At 35.1% G+C, this 22,755-nt stretch overlaps 1 protein-coding gene across 3 annotated transcripts in view; it reads left to right on the top strand.

Annotated features, from left to right (window-relative positions):
• Positions 1 to 22,252, top strand: part of SGTB (small glutamine rich tetratricopeptide repeat co-chaperone beta) — a 22,974-nt gene extending 722 nt beyond the window's left edge. Inside the window, exons 2-11 of one of the 3 annotated variants that reach the window (XM_057389627.1) lie at positions 1,265 to 1,379; positions 6,469 to 6,572; positions 6,984 to 7,053; positions 10,491 to 10,590; positions 12,891 to 12,995; positions 15,841 to 15,979; positions 16,066 to 16,128; positions 18,111 to 18,148; positions 18,407 to 18,490; positions 19,938 to 22,252. In XM_057389627.1, coding sequence (XP_057245610.1) covers positions 1,280 to 1,379; positions 6,469 to 6,572; positions 6,984 to 7,053; positions 10,491 to 10,590; positions 12,891 to 12,995; positions 15,841 to 15,979; positions 16,066 to 16,128; positions 18,111 to 18,148; positions 18,407 to 18,490; positions 19,938 to 20,049 — 915 coding nt within the window. In that variant the 5' untranslated portion in view covers positions 1,265 to 1,279 and the 3' untranslated portion in view covers positions 20,050 to 22,252. Of the gene's footprint in view, positions 1 to 1,201; positions 1,380 to 6,468; positions 6,573 to 6,983; positions 7,054 to 10,490; positions 10,591 to 12,890; positions 12,996 to 15,840; positions 15,980 to 16,065; positions 16,129 to 18,110; positions 18,149 to 18,406; positions 18,491 to 19,937 lie in introns of those variants that run through there. The other 2 variants (XM_057389625.1, XM_057389628.1) reach the window with 2 other exon arrangements.
• The last annotated feature ends 503 nt before the right edge of the window (positions 22,253 to 22,755 follow it).

The raw sequence follows: 22,755 nt of genomic DNA on the forward strand, positions 1-22,755 counted from the left end.
CTCACAGCGGATAGAGGACCCCAGTGTCCCCGTCCGTGCATCCTCGGCCGCCGGCCTTCCCGGCCCTCCCCATCTTCACGATGGGATTTGCCTGGCGTGGGTTTGGCTGCACACCGGTTTGCTTGCGGGCTGTGGAGAGAAAATAACGTAGCCAGAGCTGGTCCTGATCTTGCCGTTCATTTAATGCTGTATTTTAAACCTGCTTCACCTGGAGAACTGGATAAGGTTGTGCACTTTTAAATCAAAATGGTTTTAGGAAAAATAACTTGGAAAGTTGTAACTAAAATTGTCCTCCAAGTTATGTAACTCCCAGCTGATGCTGAATGGAAATCAGACTGAGCCAGTAGTGTCACTAATCACAAGTATGCACTGAGGTCACAGTGTTCCATTTCTTTGTCCAAAGTGACAATAAAGTGCTCAGAGCACCATGTCACACCATAGAACACCTTTTATTAAAGGATAACACGGTGTCACACCATAGAACACCTTTTATGAAAGGATAATAGCGTGTCACACTATTGAACACCTTTTATGGAAGAATAACACCATGCCACACCATTGAACACCTTTTATTAARGGATAATAGTGTGTCACACTATTGAGCAYCTTTTATAAAAGGGTAACACTGTGTCACCCCATAGAACACCTTTTATGAAAGGRTAACACCGTGTCACACCACAGAACATCTTTTATTGAAGGATAACACCATGTCACACTACAGAACATCTTTTATTGAAGGACAGCACTGTATGTGTCACACCCTCGAACATGTTTCATCAAAGGATAATACTGTGTCACACCATAGAACATCTTTTATCAAAGGATGACACCATGTAACTTCATAGAACAACTTTTATTGAAGTGTGTTTCTTTATGTCATTATATTTATCACAATGGTTTTTTAACTGGTTTTGACTTCCTCCTTGCAAGTGTATATGTCTTAGAAATAAAGTGCAAACCATTTTAAAAAACCTTATAAATGAAAAATATTTGCTAAATTGTTTTAGCCTTGGTGAACTTTCCCCCAGGAATGAATTAGAGCAAATACGTGCTTTTTTGCTGATAGACTAGATGATTGCAGCAGTTTTCCCTAAGCCATTCAATTTCACCACTTGTTTCAAAGCATTGTTTTATTGGGCTTTGTAGTGAAGGATAAGGTTTTATGTATTGTGTGTAGCTCTTACTGAGGTTACTAGGAGGTTGGAATACTATAGGAATTAATTTTTCAGAAATAAGATATTCTGTTGTTTTTAAGACACAACAGAAAATCAATTTCAACATGTCATCAGTCAAGCGCTTGGTTTATGCAGTCATCCATTTCTTGAGAGAGCAGAGTCAGATGGATACTTTCACTCCAGATGAACAAGAAAGTTTGGAAGGTAAGCAGCAAATGTGCTTTCATATATATTAATTTATATGTATATATAAATATATATGTGTGTGTCTGTATGTATATAACACCTACACAGATGTTCAATTCCTTTATCTATGACATCACAGAAAGTAACTGGAGTGATGTAAATGAAACTGCCACCAAATAATATCTGCAAATAAGATAATGATCTTAGTGTTTCTGAGATACTAATTTTAATACATCTCTCATTTGAAAAGTATTATAAAACTACAAATGTCTACTGCCTTAATCTGAGCAACAGATACTTTAAATCACATCAATTGCAGAGCTTTTTCCAACCTGAACAATTCTTTGATTCTAAGTTAAGCAGTGCTGTAATGCAGACACTGGTAAATGACTTGTGTAKGTGGCCTACAAATTTTTGCCTGCTGATTCTTTCTCTCTTTTGTGTTTGGTTTCTTTCTGCATTTCATTTCTGTTAGTAGCTCTGCTGGTTACAGAGGAAGTAAAATAATTACTGTGTATTGGTTTATAGGAAGAACTGTTCCCTATTTGCAAGGATTCTATGTAATTTATGAGGGAAAAGGCATCCTAAGAATATGGAAAATAAAAGAAATGCTTTGCATTTATTCTTTAGCTGAGTAGTGGTTCCAAAGAGTRGTGAATATGTTCAATATGGTATAGCTTCTATTATGCACCCAAATTCATCTGTATAAGTCTGTAGCTGTGTCTACAGATAGACTTCTCATTAGGTCTTTGTAACCTCATAGTATGTGCTGTTTTCYTATATACTGCTCTTATTCCTTTCCCATAATTCCTGTAGTTTTTACATCCAGTGGTATCAGAATGTGGAAGTAAGGGAGATAAGAATAAAGTCTTCATACTGCAACAAGTTTTTCATAGCATCTTTTTAAAGATCTCTCTACTGTTTTGAGCTTGGTTGCGCCCATCAGCCAGAGGAGGAATATTGAGGGACAAGTTTAGGACCAGCAGTGCAAATAATCACTGAGTTGTTTGAAATTTTATGCTTTGGAGAGACTTTGCTGAGATGCAAAGCAAGTCCTGGTTTTCAGAGGCATAAACTTAAAAGATAAACCTGGAGTATGCTTCCTTCTAGTGTTTTTTGTTTTTAAGGTGTAATCGTTCACCAAAGTAAAAAAGAAAGGAATTCCTAAAGGAATAACAGCCAAAAGGTTTGATTTTACATCAGAATCTGGAGCATCATTTTGTACATTTGAAAAGTGGCAGCCATCAACAAATTTAAACTGTATCAGCTTGTGATGATGTTCAGCTGATGAAACAGAATGGTGTTTTTGGAAATCATACATAATGAGATATGAAGAGATTTACTTTTGTTTTTATAATGAAACTGGTAAACACTGGGTTAGGGTTGTAAATTTACCTGATGACATGTCTTAGAGCAGCCTTTGGCAATGTGTAAATTGAAAAMTCAATTTAAAGATTCCCTTTTCTAAATAAAAGAAATATTATGAAACCTCAGTTGTGCTTAAATGCTAATGCAAAATCTACCATTTTAATACAGATCTGAAATCCTAATTTTAGATCTGGGCTCTGCCACAAGCATGGTGCCATATGGTATGTGTTAGAGGATAAGAGGCGGGCATCCTGAAAAATAGACTCATTTTAGTTGTGCATGATATCTTTAGCGCATGTAGAGTAGCAGTAGCCCAAGTCTTACTCACTGAGGTGTTTCATGTTAAGTGGAGACATAACGGATGAAAAAAATTGACTGGTAGTTTTTGTTGGTACCTTATGTACCTACTCACTGTCTATGAAAAGATAAAACATTGTATGATGAATTGACTGTGCCAAGAAGTAATTCAAACTGTTCCCATTTCCCCCAAAACAACAAAAAAAAAAGAGCTAGAACATTGCTTTTGTTCTTTATAAAAATACAAGTCTAGGATGTATTCATACTCAATGATAACCTGCACTTCGCATGTTTGAATTACATAGTAATGTCAGTGAGAATGTAAATTTCCATTAGGAATTTTGTACTTGCTTGTTGAATAAAAATGCCTTGAGAAAAAACAGTAATTGGAAGGTAGACCAGAGGAGTAATTGGAAGGTAGACCAGAGAAATATATTCCCTGAGGATCTAGAGCAGTGACACAGGTCTCTGGTGCTTAGTGCTCAGCTCTTTCGGATGAACTAGAAACTTCCCTTCTTCCAAGTTATATTTTAGACTGTGTTTAAATTGCAATTATTTCTTTCCCATTTACAGAGTGGGKTTTTTCCCTCTCTGTCACTCTGTCTTTTTTCTTTTCTATAGCACCTGYTTCTGTGGTATTAAAGCAAAAGCCCTCTACAAGATGCACAAAGCTGTGATTTTCTTCTTAGTTCTGTGATTGATGTACCATAACTAATTTCTCTAGGCCAATGTTTCCAAAACAGGAAGGCAGTGGATGCATGTAATACTTGACATGGGTAAGGTTATATGTAAGATGAAGCAAGATGATACTGAGTACTGAGGGGGCCTCAGCAGCCCAATTAGTGATCATCATTCAGTGATCAGTGTTTTGCATGTTGACTGTGGTACCTTTGTGTTGCTTGGTGGTGYAAACTTGTGTTTAGACGCCAAAAAAATCCCGGAGCTATGTGGCAYTGGGAATCCAGAGCTGGGCTCCAGCACAGCCCAGGTGCTGGTATTGTCAGGCAGTGGGTGTTTGTGTGAGCCACAGCTGTTCAGCAGGGAGGTGGGCATTGGTACTGGTTTGCAAGGTTGTCACTTCAAGCCTCAGCCACCACTTAGGTGGGTGATGATAGAACTAATTGGGAGAACACATGGCTTTAAATTTTGAAATAAGACATAGGAAAAATCCTAGGAGAACAGCTCACATGGTGCATCAAGTCTTTCCCAACTCCCTGATAATACCAAGCATGCAGCATTTGACAGTGCCTCATGCTGATAAATGGGATGGCAAGGTGCTGGCAGTCTGGCCTCCTGAAAGGCTTTTCAGGCAAAAAACAAGTCTCTACTCCTTTGACAGTACTGGAGTCAGGTTTCTRTGTAGCATTAAAACAGGATTATTACTGACCTTGTCACAACTCATTGCATCTTCTGATTTGAAAAAATTTCTCTTTTKGTAGTGTTTATTTCTGTGTGGGTTTCTGTTGTTGGCTTGCATGTTAGCTAGTRATTATTCTAACCTATTGATTCATCCTATAAGAGGTCCTAATTTTATTATATCTGTGATAGATAGATAGAAAGATTCTAAATTCCATTTTTCACTTAAAGGAGAAATATGGGAATTCACTGCACCAACTAATCATTTGATGAAAATGCGGAGTATATCTGTAGTATATAATRATACTATATGCAGAATTATTTTGTTTATGCATAATGTGCACTGCTACATTTTGCATAATCTCTTCTAGAGATTTGGTGTCACAGATTTGATGCTTTGAGAAAGGTAAGGGATGGGGTTGTATTTTAAATTTATGCAAAACTAGAAATGAGACGAGGCATTCAGAAAAGGGAATGCCTTAAGGTAAAACTAAACTGGCAGGGAATATTASTAAGTAAACTATTGCAAGTGGCTTCCTATTTAAGTCATACAAGCAAAAAATATATGTGTACTTCCACTGATTTTATAACAGGCCTGATAATAAGTACTATTAATACATATAATTCAAAATTCAGAGCAATCTGTGTTTACAAGAATTAAGTTTTTCTACATAGCAGGAGATAAAGGAGTTTAACACAAATCCCTCAGTCCTCTTACTGGGTGATTTAGAATCTGGTAAATGGATTTATAGATTATAGGAGCAACTTGTATGGATATTTAGCAGTGTATTCAACTGTTATCAACTTTAACTTTGTATCATACTATACTATTTGTAAGAAATTTCTGTTGTATAATTTTTTAAAAAAACTACATCTTCCACGTTTTAGTACCCATTTTACAAAATTTACCCATTTTACAGCTGCCTTCCCACCAGCTGTAACATAGAAGATAAAAACTGGCCTTACTGTTGTTATCCTTCAGTAATTTTACTTTTCTAATTTTGAATCAGTGTTCAGTTTCATTATAATGCAAATAGGAATTCAAATTATATTTATTATATTAACATTGGATTGGAGGTAAGTTTAAATACTAAGAATCTGCTTTTACTGATACTTAATTTGATTCAGATACTCCTGGTTGTCCATAATTTGAGTTTAAAAAGCCATTTTTCTGTTCAAACTAGGTTTTACAAGGACCCTTCTTTGTTCCTTCTCAGTTTTTACTCTAAAACATTTAGATGATACAGGTTAATAAAAATTTTATACTAGAATGTTAAGATTTTAGGGAAAATAATTATGTAATTTGCAATAGTACAACTGTGTCTGTTTGTATATATGTATGTGAATATATACACAGAATTGCATACAGTAATTGCCACTGATACTTTTTGTCTAAAAATATGAGCATACTTAGAACTAGTTTAGTTAGTTTAGTTAGAGATAAGGCTCTATATTTTTTRGGCTTACTGTGAGTGTATTTGCGGTATTGCAGGTTTCGGACAGCTGTTTAATCCTTCCACACAGAACATGTGAAAGGATATTGCAGATGCATTTTTTAATAGGATAAAGATTTGTRATTAATGAAGCATTTTATTAATAAAGTATCTTCAAATTAGTATATTTTGTTCTAAAAAAAGATGAGAGTASTAAGTACTGCTTTATTCAGTAAAGATGAGACATTTTCTTCCAGCTGTTATAATGGCAAATATATGCCAGTTGTTGAGTTGAGGTGCGGTGTGTGACACATGGACATGCATCATTGTTACTATGAGTTACAGTGCTTTTGTTGAATCACCATATTTTTATATTAGAAAAAAAGCTTTAAAAGACTGAAAGAATTGAAATTAAATTTGAAGTTGGTGTAAATATAATGACCAAACTATCTGTGGATTGTTTATATCTTAGATCTTCTTCAGCAAGCCAATTCTGTGGGGATAAGGTAGCCTCTATTTTATGATGTGTTCCAAAGAGCTGCTTTTGCTAGCTGAATAAGGAAGTGACTCACAGCTTTATAAATGAATTAGTGAAGTTATGCTTCTATTGAGAAACTGGTGACTTATATTGTTAATTTTTTTTTCCCTGTAAGTTGCAATTCAGTGTCTGGAGACTGTGTTTAAGATTACCCTGGAAGATACTCATCTTGCATCATCACAGCATTTGATAGAAATTTTCACAAATTCTATTCAAAAGGTAAGAATTTTATTTAGGTTCTAGAATTACTTTGCCAGTATGTGTTAAGGTTTAATATTGTATGCGCAATATTGAAGTGCTGTATAGGTCCAAATGATGTGAAAACTTAAATATAAAAAAAGTTGRATTTCCATAAAAGCTAGCATAATGAGAATCTTTTGGGGCAGTGGGAGGAATTAATTTCAGCTAGACAAGGAAAATTCCATATAGAAAATGAGTAAAGAATGGATGCCTCATCCTCACTTGAAGGTTTTTATTCTTCATTTAAACATTTTGCAATTCCCAGAGATAAATGTCTGATGTGCCTGAGGTCATTCATAGTTTGCTGATGCTTCTCACTCTTCTGAAAGTTTTTGATAAAATCAGAGCTTCTATATTAAAGGAAAATATCTTGGATTTTTTCCCATACAGAATGACATGCTGCCTCTCTCAGGTTCTTTACCAGAGTCCATTGTAAAGGCTGACCAACTGAAGGATGAAGGTTGGTAATAAAAACAGAAATAAGTTGTCTTATGTTCTTAATACTTTTTTTTKGGGTTATTGTGGGTAGTGATAGTAAAGCAGCTGCATAACACACACCYCAAAAAAACCCTTCAGCTTATATATTCTCTAGTGACTGCTATGTTATAAGAGGTCTAGGTGATTTCCATCCAGGATCAAAGAAAATAATGTTTATTCTGTTCCTTGTTCTAGAGGTTGCTTAAAATTTAAGAGATAGCATGTGAAGTTGGGAACATAAACAAGTAACAGAAGCTTTAAAGAATGAGCAGCTATTGTTTGGCTGTTTGCACATGGAATTCCAATACAAGATTCTACTTTTATTGAAATGGTTATGTGATGCCAAACACTGGTTAAAAAACTGACCCAGCAGAAGCCAATGGAAAAATTCTTGTGAACTTACTAGGGTTAGTATTTCACATATGTGAAATTATCTGTGTGCTTTATGAAAATTGCAGACAAGCCAGTTGTTTATTTTCCCTTTGGCAGCTGTTATTGCTGTTCTGTGAGGAAAAGCAGCTGTACCATAGAAGTCACTAATGCTGCCTGAGAAGGAATCCATGTTATTTCTCCTCAAAAAGAAGGGSAGGGGAATGGAAAAAAGCAAGTAGCACTGATAACTGTTACCAGTTGTTACAGATTGATGCTTTATGAATCACATTGTTTATGACTTGTGAGATTTTCAGAGTTAAGTTTTATTGGAAAAATAAGTAAACTTCTAAGTGTAAGGCAGATGTAATGCTCTCAAAATTTCCATAATAATGTGGAAAAAGTCCTACCTTTTCCAAAATGAGTTYCATGTCCCTGTTTTCTTAAAAGTGGTTATGTGTAATCATAAATGCAATCCACTCTTGGTTCTGAAAGTAAATTTTCCTAATTGTTGGAGTTGCTCATTAGCTGTTTAATTCTGAAGATGAGAGCTCAAACATAGTTAGGTCACAAGCAAAGATTTGTTAGTCATTTTAGCCTACCTGCTGTGTGTGCTGGCTTTTCATTTTGCTGTTACTGCCAACTCCTGGAAAGGGAAAAATAGCTTKAGGTCTCAGTATGGTTATTGAACTGTAGGAATAGTCAGCACTTTGCAAGTGTGGGTGTTACAGCTGTTTTAAATCTGTGACTTCTATCCTGTCATCTTTCAGCCCACAAGGGTTTGTGAAATAGACTAAGGAATTAAAATTAGTGTGTGCTATGTGTTAGTTTTTGTGTGGTTTTACCAAAGGAATTCCAAAGTTCTACTGAAAAAATTGGAAGTGTTTAAACTTTACCAAAGGACCATTTCAAGTGTCAGGTGTCAGGGGCGTTAGTAAGCAGTTTTGAACTCTTGAAATGCCTCTGGTTAATTTCCCATCATAAAGTTAAAACTTACCRTCCTACTTTCTCTGTTGTTCTCATCTTCCACATATTCACACACRTATTTTCTATCACCACTATTTCGCTTTTCAGTTATGAGTGTTTTCTTGCCTGAGTTAGGGAAATAATTTAGACAACTTGGGGAATTCACTTGACCTGTATCTTCCATAATAGCCTAATTCTATAACTTTATTTTCTCATTTCTGTCTATATGTCCTTATCAATGGAATAACTTCCCTCACCTTTGTGGCCACCAGCCTGCTCCTCCTCTGGTCTCAAACTAGCCCTAATTTTTTAGAATTTGACTAATGGATGGCTAATGTGTTTTATTACCACAGCACAATTATAACAATAGGTAGTATTTTCAGTATAGAGGACACACATTTGAYAGTATAACCATTTGTGTAGTGTTTTTGTCTTAAGAATTTTTGTGTGATATTAAACAAGAATAATACGTTTGCTTTTCCTTATCTCAGTAGAATTAGATCCAGCTATTTTTCTGTTTTCCTTTAGCAAGGTTGCAGCTGGAGAGAGAGATAACAAGAGTATGCACTGACACTATCTCCAGCTTAGCCTTGCACCCTGGGTCATCTTCAGACCAGTATCAGAAATTCTAACGYTGGTAGTTATCAATGGTATTTTTGCTTTAAAGGAACACTAACTGCTGCAGTCTTGCTGAGTGCAGCTAACTTGTAAGACTTTTCTTGTCTGACAACATAATTTAGTATACAGATCTTTACCTTAGGAAAAAGGAAAGCTGCATAGACAGTGGGCCTCTAGAATCAAGAAAGATACTGTTACATTCTGTGTGCATTTTGAGGGTATACATGCAAGTATGGTTTCTTTGACTTCTCACAGAAGGGATTGCTGACTAAAATTACAGTYTATTATAGCACTATTAGGAAGTTTTGTACTACGTTGATGATACTTGGTTACTTAAATCTGGTTTTGTTCATTAAGCTCTCCATGTTCACAAATGCAAATACAATTGTTTCAGTTAGTGCAAGCACAGAGGATTTGCCCCACAGTCTTGCTTTCTGTTGGAGATAAACTGTTGCGCTGACCGAACTTTTCTAGACTTTGCTTACGTAGTTACCTACATCAGTAGTAACTTATTGACCTATGCCTTGACTTGTTTATTTYAGAAGAAAGTTTAAATATTTGGCCAAAGTACAGGGAAGTCAGTGGAAGTCTTATGTTTTCATGACAATTTCTTGACCTTTCTAGGATATCAAGGCTTCTCTGGGATCTAGCCAGCCAAAAATTGACAGTTGTAGGACCATGGACAAGTTTGGGTACTCTGAACTAGGTTTTTTTTCCTACTGTGTCATCAGGAAAGAGAGAAACTACCAGGGTTGCCCTGTTTTGGGRACAAAACAATGTGTAAGGTGACTTTTGCTTTGAAAGACCTTCGTCTGGAATTTTCTGTCCATAGAGAAGTTGCATAAATGTAACTCTTTTGTTTTCTTCCCCACTGRACTTAAAACATATGAAATACAAAATTTTGTTATAGAGTAATGTTCTAAGATTTCTTGGTGAGACACTTTACCTGTGAATCATTTTAGGTTGCTTGTGCTATACATATTTTTCATTAACTTAATGAATTAATTATGTGGTATCAMAAAAACAGGACTTACATGCTTAGTTTCGTTTTTGTTTTTTTGTGTTATATGGATAGTTACAAGCAAGTTGTTTGGACATGTAAGAAAATGAGATTGAAAATTAACATAGCATATTGGGTTATTTGGCTTGCAAAGATTTTTAAGACTGATGAATCTACACTGAAGTGGAACTGAAATTACAATGACACTTCTCAGTAAAGTGATCTTTACATTTCAGCAGAAACTAGCTGGAAAGTCTGAAATACCAAGATGAGAAGAGGAACATTTCTGTGATGTACTGCAACTTACATAATAAACTTCGCAGACATAGCAGATATTTTTATTTGCATTAGTCCATGACATTTGTTTAAAAKAATAATAAGTGCAGTCATAACTCACTTACATAGATGCTATATTTCTTTCATACAGAGCATCTAATTACTTAAGAGCTTTTTATAATTTATTTCAGGTAATAATCATATGAAAGAAGAAAATTATGGTGCTGCAGTGGAATGTTACACTAAGGCTATAGAACTGGATCCAAACAATGCAGTCTATTACTGCAACAGGTAAAACCAAAATGATATATACCTTTCATTCCTGGATTTTGTAAACATTATTTTAAATTGTGAAGTAGGTCAAAGTAACACGAGGCTAGAAACCCCATTATTCAGAAATCTATTGTTAATTTTTTTTTAATTACAGKGAAAGTGAGCTCATTCACCCTATCTATATCAGTTAAAGGTTTCTAATATGGGCTTTCAAATTTCTTACAACTCTTGAGATCTGTCGTTGTGCATCAGGATGTCTATAATAAATCATAACATAGGCTGGGATTTCCAGCCTGTTGAGAGTAGTAGAAGCTTTTCCTTTGTGTTTCAGTGACTCAGTGGCTGTGTCTATCTCTCCTAGCACTGGGATCCCTGGCAAAAATCATCAATGTGGGAATCCCATTTTGGTGATATCAAGCATTTTGTAAATACTCAATATTTTTATATGTGACCTGTTGAAAAATAACAATGCTGCTGTTACAGTTTCGTTATCTAATCTGTTCTTTACYATCATGAAGACATAGTGATTTGGCAGCAGATAAGCCTGGAAGGGCATGTTAATCCAAGAGCTGTCTGCTCTTGCAGATCACTGCTTGGAAGACCAGACCAAGAGAAAAGGCAGTCTCAACTGTGGGCCCTACTGGAATGAGCCTGCCTTCAGAGTGCCTCCATTATTAATTTAAGGATATAGGATATATTAACTTAAGTGCTGTCAATCTGGTCTTGTGGCAGTGTGCCCACTGGATTGGCTGTTTTTGGAACTCTGCTTTCATTGCTCCAGAGTTTAGTTTATGATAAATATCAACAAAAGATTCAGTGTTTAAAGGCAAGCATAAAGAGAAAGGAAATGTGCAGTTTGCCAATATTTTACTTATTTAACGTGGTAGTTCAAAGTGTGAATCATCTATATTCCTTGGGAAAACTGATCACATGAGTGACTTTAGGTATAAAATGGAAATATCAGACCAGATTCAAAAGCTTTCCAAAATCACTGGGAGTTTCCTTAGAAGAAGGGCTTAAATGCCAAAGCTGTAATTAGCAAGAGTAGGAATAATTTTTGTGTTGCATCATCACATACCACATCTGTTAGGATCAAAATGAATCTTGATGTCAGTCAGTACAGCATTGTATGTAATTATTTAAAAGAAAACAGGAGTTGYTTGGAGTTTTGTGAATGACAGAGTATTTGAATAAATATATACCATATTCTTATTTTTCTTAAGCTTGTTTGGAAGCCATGGGGACACACTGTCTTCAGTGGGGTTGCTTTTTAGTTACAACTGTGCAAAAAAGAGAGGGCTGATATGCCCTGYGAATTTTAACTGATCATATAAATCTTGTGAATATGGAAAAACATTTTCTGTTCAAATACATGAGAGGGTGAGCATTGCCCCTGGCTTTTATTTATAAATCTTCACTGGCATCTGTGGAGTTGGACAACTGTCAAACAATCTAAAATAGATAAGTGGTCCCATTCAGAAGCCATCTTAATTGAAGTCAGAAAATCTCATGTAATTCGAAGGTAATYGCAGGAGAAAGCATTCCTAATAAAGATGAGAAATGCTTTATGCAATGAAAAAATTGTAATTTCTACTACATTTTTTTAACCAAAGGAGAATAAATTAGAGTGATCTGAGACCCTTTGAACTGGCAAAGTTTTGATCATTGATGTGTTTCAATGTTCTTTTTAATTTAGTCAAGTCTTTAGTCTTCCTGTATTAATATCATCAATGTTTAGTCCAGTATAGAGATGAAATTGTAATTTAGTAATACACAGGTTATTGAGAAATGTTATTGTCATTTACCTGCAAACATGAGTTGACTTTAAAAACTGAACAAGGAAAAATCACAGCATTCTTTGGAATGGCTGTAAAATTATATTTCTTGTTGGAAAATGTCAAYTGTATAAAATACTGCTCCTTAAACAATGATATTGTATAAACTACTTGACAGTTTCACTTCTTGTAATAGATTTTATGATTTATTTTGTTCATAGTCATATGCTAGATCTTAAACAGTTCCTTAGAATTATTTGTCCTTTGTGCCCTCAGAGGTGAGACTGTGTTCTCCAAAACCATAGTCCAGCAATGCACTTATGCACATACTTAACTCATAACATGTGCTTGTCTTACTTCATGAATAAAAGTTAAGCATTGCCTAAATAGTGCATGAAAAGTCAGTTAAGAATAAATAAGCCATAAACTTGTGGATATCTAGGCTTGGTGGGGGGTGAAGGGGTGGTGTTTATTGTTTTTTTGCTTGGGTTTGTTTGGTTTTTTTTACAAAGCTTTCTCATTTCCTTACTGTCTTTCTCTTAGGGCTGCTGCTCAAAGTAAGCTCAACAACTTCAGGGAAGCAATAAAGGACTGTGAGAGTGCCATAGCAATAGATCCAAAGTACAGCAAAGCTTATGGAAGAATGGGGTAAGCGAATAGAAATCTGAGTAAACACTAAAGACCCATGTGTATATCACCATAGATTTTCAGAAGTATGTGAAGCCAGTTGTTTTACTTAGCTGAMATTCTTGTTCTGAAAGTGTAGTGATTTTCTGAAGATTACTCTATCAGACTGTCAGTTCTTTTTATGTATGTGGTATATATCAGCATTTTCATCAGATTTCATCAGTTTGCAGTTTTTTCTTTCAATTTATCCACTTGGGAGATTTAGTTTAGCAAGTGATGATGGATTTTTTTCTACTTCCTAACAAGATATAAGTAATCAAAATCCTGCTATTGGAACAGTGAATCTGTCAATGATGCTGTTAGAAGACAGCACTGAGTCTTCACACTACCAGGAATAAGGGCTTAATTTTTCTGTTCAATAGTTCTTTGGAAGCAGATATTTTAGCAAGAATAAGCTATGTCTTTTTGGTAGGATTTCTCAGTAATGTCTGAGAGATTAACTGTTTAGCCTTTTGAGGGTGGTTTTAAGTATTACCTGAAAACAATGTCAAGAATGCTCCAAACAGGCTATTGATTGGAATGAAGGGCCAATTCTTCCAAGATGTCTAGCTTTGCATTTTCAATAATCAAACACATTGTGGTTGTGGACTTAGAGCTGCACATGGCTTTTGAGATTATATTTATACCAGTAAAATTAAAAATGCTTGGGATTGTTTGTTGGGTGAGTTGGCACAAAATGGCTCATGTTCATGTTGCTAAAATTTAGTTTGYATCATGGAATGGGCACATCTGAACAATCTATTGCTATAAACTGCATCAGTCTGTGTTAAATTCTGAACCATGCCCTGAAACTGTCTGTGATAATTCTTGCTGGCCTGGGACAAAACTATGCAGGGTATTTATTTTAAGAGAAACTGTGATGAAATTCTATCACTTGGAAACTTTCCACAATACAGTTCATTTTACTAATACAAAAGTAGACTAAATAGCTTTTGAAATTATTAATTAATTTGGACATTTTAGGTTGAATTGGTTGTTGAATTGGTTTCATTGAACTCTCTTTAGGTTGTTTCTTCATATAGCACAGTCCAAGCTCCCTCAATTTCACTGATATGGAGGGATGCTACAGGCTGATTTAACTGGAGATTGGAGGTTATTTGAGAGTTTTGGGTGTAAGATCAATTTTTCTTTGATACACACTGTAAGTGGGACCATTCTCAGGCAATTAAGCTTTCTTTATTTGTTCTGTTTTAATAGAGGACATATTTTGAGCTACAACCAATTGCCTTGTAGCAGATGAGTAAACATTTGGCATAGGCTGAATGAGGAAACAGTGCTCGTTTAGTGATAAATGAACCCCCCTCCCCCACCCCAGTGTAGAAACCACCTTTTCAACAAAAAGTATTATGAAAAAGATGTGTTCTCTGTATTTGTTCTCTGCATTACGCCACAAATACACAGAGATGGGAGCCATTTTAAAGTGGGAATGTCAGCGAAAGGTGGTATTTCCAGCATGACTCTGAAAGAGCACTTGTGTGGGTGGGAATTGTGAGCAAAGAAATTGTTGCCTGCTGTTCTGACTTGTACTATGTTCCAAGAAACTTTCTCTGAAAAAAGCACAATTGCGTCACAGAAATAAAGCATTGCATTTATTGTCTGGTTAGGAACTATTTTAGCAAGTTAATGGGCCAAAAGGGAGACTGTTTTTTATGGGGGTAATGGGAGTTTCATATTCTTCCTGAGAGTGATGACATCTAAAACACTGAACTTGTTTGCATGAGACAAAAGACCAGGGTCAGTCTGGGGGCATAATTAWGCACAGGTTTATCAACCCTGTCAGTGTAGCTCAGCACATGTCAGAGGGTGAACTGAAGTACTAAATAGCTGAATGTGGGTTACACAAATCTTTTACAAAATGTGGAAAAGATCAGTTTAGTTTTTTGGTCAGTATAAACTGAAAATACAGTAGAAGGCAGAACTCAAGCTGCAACCAGATGGACTTCAGAAATAGTTCAAAGAAGGACTAAGTTTTAAATGTAGGAGCTAATTGAATTTGAAAACAAATACTGGTTAAAGGTTGTAGGTCTGTCCTGTGCTCTTATGAGCTCTGCTGGAGCAGTTTTTTTCAAAATATTAAGCAGGCTTCCCTGATATAAGGGTTTCTTACAGTGTCTTAACAGATTTTACTACTATGCTGTATAACCCATTTGTCAAATTGTTGAAGTACAAGATCCAAAAGGAGAGCCTGAGACAAAAATCTATTATGCTGAAACTTGCAGGCCTGGTATTTTAATATAAGAATTATAGATAGTATTTTATATAAATGTATAAAGACAGCAATATATTAATTGTTATTAAATAYATTTTATGTTAAAATATTTAATAGAATAATTATATATATTATATATAAAATATATAAATATAAACACAGTATATTTGTATGTCTCTTTTCTTAACATTGCAGAACTCACATTAAGAGTATCTTTGCCCTACTTACCCATGTAAGTTTCTAAATAATCTCTTGGGTCAAAAGAACCAGAAAACACACTTGGCACTTACACAAATAGTCACAGAAGCTGGGTCCTGCTTGTGCTCTTAAAGTATGGCCTAAGTCACTTGATGATACCAAGAAGTTTTTAATCAAACTTGCATATATATGAAACAAGAGAATGCAAGATGTTTTCTTGAGGGATCCCTTTTTCTAAAAAATATGTGCTTACACTAAGCAATACTATCACAATAGCAAAACTTCTTTTAATTAAGTGGTCAAGCTAAAAATGAGCTATGACTGTTTTACTTAGAWCATGTATCATTAGCTTTTGATGATAATTTATGTTCTAACCAGGATCTCTTTATTTCACATTAGGCTGGCTCTGACCTCAGTGAATAAATATGAAGAAGCAGTGACCAGTTATCAAAAAGCACTGGATCTTGATCCAGAGAACGACTCTTACAAATCAAATTTGAAAATAGCGGAACAGAAACTACGAGAYGTGTCCAGTCCTGTAAGTTTGTTCTGTATTTATTTATTTACAATAGTTTTAACTGCGATTTTGTAGGAAACTTAGCTTCAATTGCAATTTGTTTGTAGACTGGAACTGGACTGAGTTTTGACATGGCAAGCTTGATAAACAATCCTGCCTTCATTAGTATGGTGAGTATATCTCAAGGTCTACATTATCCCATTTAAAAAACTGAACTTTTAAGAACAACTCTTGTTTAATAACAAGCAGTTTTAATGACTATTATTATAGCAATGGTTTTATTACACTGAATTTCAACATAATTTTACAATCAAGAAGTGAAGCATATATTTCCAATATGCCTGTCTTATTTCCAGTTGATTCAGTGTTACTTACGGAAAACAATACACATCGATTAGTTATGCTGTTTTTATATATGGTATGACAGTAAAGCTCTTGACAACAGCATGAGGAAAATTTCTTCAATTMGCACAGAGCAGTTAATAATGATACAAGGACTAAAGTAACTGTCCTTCAGGAGAACTACTCAAGAGGCTTTTCTGTTCTTAACTCTTTCAAACTCTCCTAAGTAACCTTAAAAGTTCAAAAAATGAATATAAATAGCATATAGTGCATTCCTTTATGTTCAGTACAATAACAAATTGTATTTCTCCCTCAGTATTCTTTTTTTTTCCTGCATGGCTTTCTTAGCTAAATGGAATTGATTACCTTTGTAGAATGGAATTTGGAGAAAAATAAATGAAAAAAAAAGAAACCACAAAAAACAAACTTGTAAAACTTTACAAGCGCTCTAGTAACTTCATTGGAACAGGACATTCCAACCAGTGCTTTTGTGTAGAAGTGCATTGCATTCAAAAGAGATCCACACACCTGGTTTGATACCATGGTCCAGATAATAGCAGGCAAAGAAAGAGGGAGCAAGTTCTCTGAAAGCATTCATGATTAAATAGCACTGGAACTCTGCGTATCACTTCGCTGGCCACTTGAYGTACTCAAGACAACCTGTGTCTGTTTGGAATCAATGATGTACAGAGCTASTTTTTGGGAAAGGGTCTTTTACATTGTTTCTAGAAGATGCCTGGTCAAGTAAATAAAACACAGGTCAATTATTCAGGAATGAATGAGTTATTTTCCCAAGGTATAGTTACTTGTTTTGTTGTTAAGGTAARAGAATTGCCTCCCTGTCTGACCTTGAGAAAATTGCTTGTAGCCTACATTTTGGGCTCCTAAACTAAACCAGGCATATTACTAATGGAAGAGACTAAACCAGAAACCTGTATTAAGCACAGAATTGACCCGAATGTGACATTTTATATCCAAATATTAACTAGAGAAAGAAGTTGATTTACTTTTGAGTTATCTACATGTGACCATACATTGATCAATAAAATGAACATTGGATAGATCTGATTTTTGTAGTATCTTTAGTAAGAGAGTTAAGAAGCACAGTGTGTTGTGTCTACTGGTGGTATATTCATACAGACACTGATTTCTGTACGAATTACATTACTAATTTTGAAATATCACSTTTTTTCTGTAGTATCAGTCCATAGACACCCTTACACTATGATAAATGTAATATAATTTTGGAAGTATCTTATAAATGAGAAATTTAAATAGCCTCATGCTTACTACAAAATAAGAAGATATGCAGTTACCATAGAAGAGATATGTTACCACAAAACCATGCTACAAAGTAAGTCCACGCTCCAGGTTGCTCTGAAATACATTGTTGCCATAATCTTAACTGTTAATGCCTAGTACTAATAATAATTGAAAAACTAATTTATTGGGCTGGGAAGTAACAAAATACACACTTTTCTCCAAAAAATCCAGYAGAAAACATTTGTGCTTGCAATTCTTCAGTGTTTTGTTTGTTTMGTTTTCTGGTATTGGGTTTTTTATGTTTAATGGCTTCTTTTCATATTTTTTCTGAATTTGTAACCACTATTTTTTCTTTAACATTTAATAAATTGTCTCAGCTTCATTTCCATGAAATACATTGCTATAGTGATTCTTTTTGCTGTGCACGTAAACTTAATTTTGTAATAAAACACAGAATGCAGCATGTGGGGTTTTTTCATCATGTTTTTCTCAGCGATATCCAAGTAGTAAATGCCTTATAATTTCAGCTGTATGTTGTCTATTCTAGGCAGCAAGCTTAATGCAAAATCCTCAAGTTCAACAATTGTAAGTATTAAAATGGGGTACCATTAAAACAAATGTCTTTAGATGTCTGAATTAATAGAAGACATACAGTACTTATTTTTGAAATATAGATAGATTACTGAAAATGTAATGTTATTTTTGTTTTTACTCTAACTAAAACTACTGTAGTTTCTTCTGGCAAATTAGTTCCTCTCRGCAATTCAAAAACGAAATGGGGTTTATTGCTTACAGTAAAGGTCCCTGCACACCCCAATACCACCACTGTGCTAACTCTTCCAGGATGTCAGGGATGATGTCAAATGCCATTGGTGGCCCTGCTGCTGGGGTTGGTGGCCTGTCGGATTTGTCCAGCCTGATCCACGCGTAAGTAAGAACTGCATAGTTTTAACTGTCATATTTGCAGTAGGATAATAGTGCAACATCTATTTGTCACGTCAAACAAATTAGACTGTGGCCTATTCCCACTGCTATTAAAACTGAAACCTTGAAGACTTATTTTCCAGGAGTTTGTTTGCTTTGTGTATTTCCATCAGTTGGAATAACTGAACTGCTGCATGCTCAGCTTCACTTTCTGGTTCTCATATGTTATTTTCTAATGCCCCTTACTAAAAATACTCCTTTAAATCTCTTAAGTACTCCTACGTGTGCTTTCAAATAGTGTGGATAAATTTACTACCTGATATCTCAGATATTAGGAAAGCTACAGATTTACTTAGCACAGGTCAAACCAGTTTCTGCTCTGGCATCCCTCCATTTAGAGAAGGAATGTTCCAGGCAACTCAGTATAATAACGAATATAACAACTCAGTATAATCACTTTTACAAAAACCAGGACCCAAGGCTTTTATAGTTATAATGATGATATAAAAGCCATCTGGAAGGGTCTGCACAAAAACATGCCATTTGTTTATATGCCAAGATATTTTTTTTTAACTTTTTTACTTTATTTCAGCATTCTAGCCAATTTCAAACTATTTTTACGTTCCACCCCTTCAGGGCTAAATTAATTTATAATTTACATCATAGATAGAAATGTATCACTGCAAAAATCTAGGGCTATTTCCACAAAAGCAGACATCTATGAAAATGTAGCCTTCCTTCAACCTGCAGATTTCTTTCAAAACTATGGTTTGAAGCAGTCTTGATAGTTTGCTACTTGGACAAAATGTGGAAGTTACAGAGAAGCCAAACCAGGCTTTTTGTGAAGTCCTATTTTTTACTTACTATTTTTTTTAGTAAATCAGTGTTGCACTTATCTTTTACATGGAACCTACTAATTTACCTCTTAAGCTACACCTATGAGAGACATGGATCTGTTATTACTTCGATCATGCAACATAAAAGATGTGATAATGTGGTTGCTTTCTACTTATGACATYTTGTTCACAAGTACAAGTTGGCAGCTGCACACTGTATTTCTGGAACAGTTAACACAAGGTTCCACATCAACTCTTAAGGTAGTCACTTTAAACAATTAGAGTGGATCTTCTCAAAAAGAAGGAAAAAAATCACTGGCACAGATGTGTTATTTTACCATAAATGGTAATGTATTGCATAAGATAATACTTTTCTCCTACATGTTATCAAGTAGTAATAAATTACTAAAGAATGAAAATAAATTTATGATAATCCTGTTAGGAGAAACTTTAACCAGATAAAGTCATAATACTACAAATATCTTAAGACTATATGTCAAGGCATGTTTAATCTTAATTTTAATGTAATGCACCTTTCAGCTGTATTGGGMCATCCTGTTTTCTTAAAAATGCAGCTTTCACTTGCTGATTTCACTTAAAACTGTTCAACACAGGGGGCAGCAGTTTGCACAGCAGATACAGCAGCAGAATCCTGAGCTCATAGAGCAACTGAGAAATCATATCCGGAGCAGATATTTGAGTGGCAGCACTGAAGAACATTCCTGACTTCAAGGAGTCATATGAATTGGAATGATATATAACCCCAAAATGCATACCATAGTTAGTAGCAAAAGCACCATTGTAACTCTTCTGCTTGAATAGAAGACAGAAAATTCTTCGTGTGTGTTTGCAAACAAGAATAAATCTGGTAAACAGATCTCTTGCACATAACTTGGAACATAGTGTTTATGTATAGTTACTCCTCTGAAAATTAATACACTGAATAGGTGGTTTATAAAAATCCCCAAGTCCAAGTCATTTCAGTATGTGCACTAGATTGACCTCCGGGGCTACTGAGTTGGGAGGAGTTTTGTAGTGCACTGATCTTGCCTAACACCTAATTCTAAAATGCTATTTTACGATAGACACGTTACTCATATGGTGAGAATCATGATGGCTATACTCCCTCAAACAGCATTGAATACTGAAATATTGAAACAATAGGCCCATCAGACATGCCCTTTCTCTAATAAGCATTAAGTAGTGTTGGAGTATAGTATGTTTGTAAAACTCATGCTTGAAAAGTCTGTTTAAGACTGTGGAGAAGCCTTCATGAGGAACAGGAAATATTTCTCAACTTCATTGGGCAGGAGAGAGGGAGATGATCACATATGAAGGAGTACCACAAAGAGAAGACAACTATTCTGTGTAGGATAATGCACAGAAATCAAAATGGAACTTTGCTTGGGAAAGAAAAAAGAAAGAAGTTTTAGGCTTTTGTACTGCCATGTATACCCTCACATCATGATGGTAGCCCTGGAGGTCAGAATTATGGCACTATGTTCCTAAGCATGGCAAGCTGTATTACATTCCGTATGTATGCAGTATTTAGTATAAACTTAAAATTCTTAACTGTAATAAGCTAAAACTGAGCCTGTGACTGTACAAATAACTAGTACTGAAAATTTAAAAAAAAGAACTGCCTTAGAAGGATTCTTTTTCTATTCTTGTGTGATAAATCACTGGCTTAAAAATTGGGGATTTTTTTTAAAGTTTAACTACACGTATCTATCTAAAATGATGGTTATTTAGTCAAGTTAAAGGTTTTTCCACTCTATAATATTTGTGTCTTGCTCAGTTAATATTACTCTTTCAAAACTGCTGCTTTTGTGTCTAGTGTGTTAACTTTTTTACTCTGCTTACTGTTCACACTGCTTTCTGATACAAAGTACACTTTTTCTTAGCCCAGGGAGATTCTCAACACACTTTCCTCTTTGTGTGTCTAAACTCATTTGAGGAGCCTGCTTTGATTTCAAAGACAAAGTGATCTCTCATGGCCAGTTAGTCTGGAGGAGGTATGTAAAGGAGTAACAATAAATTCCCAAATGGAGAAATACACAGGAACTCTGAACCTCCGACTTTATATCCGATTGATCTTATGCTCCTAAAAGAGCTCCTCCAAGCAGAAGCAAATGCAAAAKTTTGGGCCAAGTAATGTACTTGATTCTAAAAAATTACAGTTGTGCATTTATGGTGTGACTCTGACCCTACAAAACCAGAGGGAAAAATGCAGCTGAATCCAAGGAGAAATGAAAGGAATTGGAGAAAACACAAAACTGGGAAATCCATACTACCATCTGTTGAATAAAGAGGTAAAGCTTAATAGATCAACTTAAACAATTTTAAACATTTCATATTTTATTGAATAGAGCTTGCCTATGTACAGCATTAAAATGCTTTATAAAATTCTCTCTTTAAGTTGGTGTAGCTGCTTTTTTTGAGGCTGTAGAGATACTTAAGTTTTACATTTTCAAGTAACAGCTTTTGACTTAACATCGGAAGACCAGAAAGAGAATCCCTTGGAGGGACCTTTTATCAGAGGTATCTCAGATCCTCCATCTAATCCATTCAAAGTAAGTGTTACTTAAGTTCAGTTACATTGAGTTGGACACAATACTATTTAGAAGACAGACTTATGGAGGCTGTGGGTGGGCTACAAAAAGTGYGCAGATACTACTTGGAATAGTGTGTTGTGTCAGGAGAAAAGAATGCATCTAGTATGTATCGTGTTGAACTTCACAGTTCCTTTTAATTCTCTCTTTCATATCTTCAACTGCTTACARTGTGTAACTTTGATAGGGAGAACCAAAAAATCCACAGTGGGCTGGACAGTTCTGCCAATATCTCTCTACAAACTCAATTTATTCTTACTTTGCAACAGCAATCCTCATGCACTCAGTTACTTTTCTTGTGTAAGACAGTGTCAAGAATTTCGTGAGAGTTCCTTAAGAACTTCAAAATATGTTCATGTCCAAAAAGGGCAGTTGAAGTTGTACTTTCAAGTACTTTCAAACTCTCTAGTTTACTGGATTTATGGGAGAACAATCCCCAATGTTAAACAGAATGAAGCATTAATTAATTATCAGAAAACTACTCTTGAAATCATCTTCAAAGAGTTGTACCTTTCATTTCACATGCTACAGTATTGTTGTGTTTAGGTTTTACTTCAGATAGTACAAAGTATAGATTAAAATGTTCACAACATTAGCTAAGCCTTCAGGAATGTGCTACAACTGGCTGGCACAATACTACTAAACATTCTCTGTTTCTTGTATATTAACAGAGAGGGCTTTATAGCCTAAACAAAAAACAGTGAAAACAGTAACAGGAGCTGTCATTACACGCTTTTCCATTGCAATCAGGAACAGAGAGGTCATTTATGCTAAAGTCTGCTTTTCCTCAAATTGCCTAGATTGTTTCAGTCATGCAACA

The sequence above is a fragment of the Malurus melanocephalus genome, unplaced genomic scaffold (assembly GCF_030028575.1).
Source record: "Malurus melanocephalus ecotype Western Australia unplaced genomic scaffold, MMel_1.1 scaffold_18, whole genome shotgun sequence".
NCBI lineage: Eukaryota > Metazoa > Chordata > Aves > Passeriformes > Maluridae > Malurus > Malurus melanocephalus.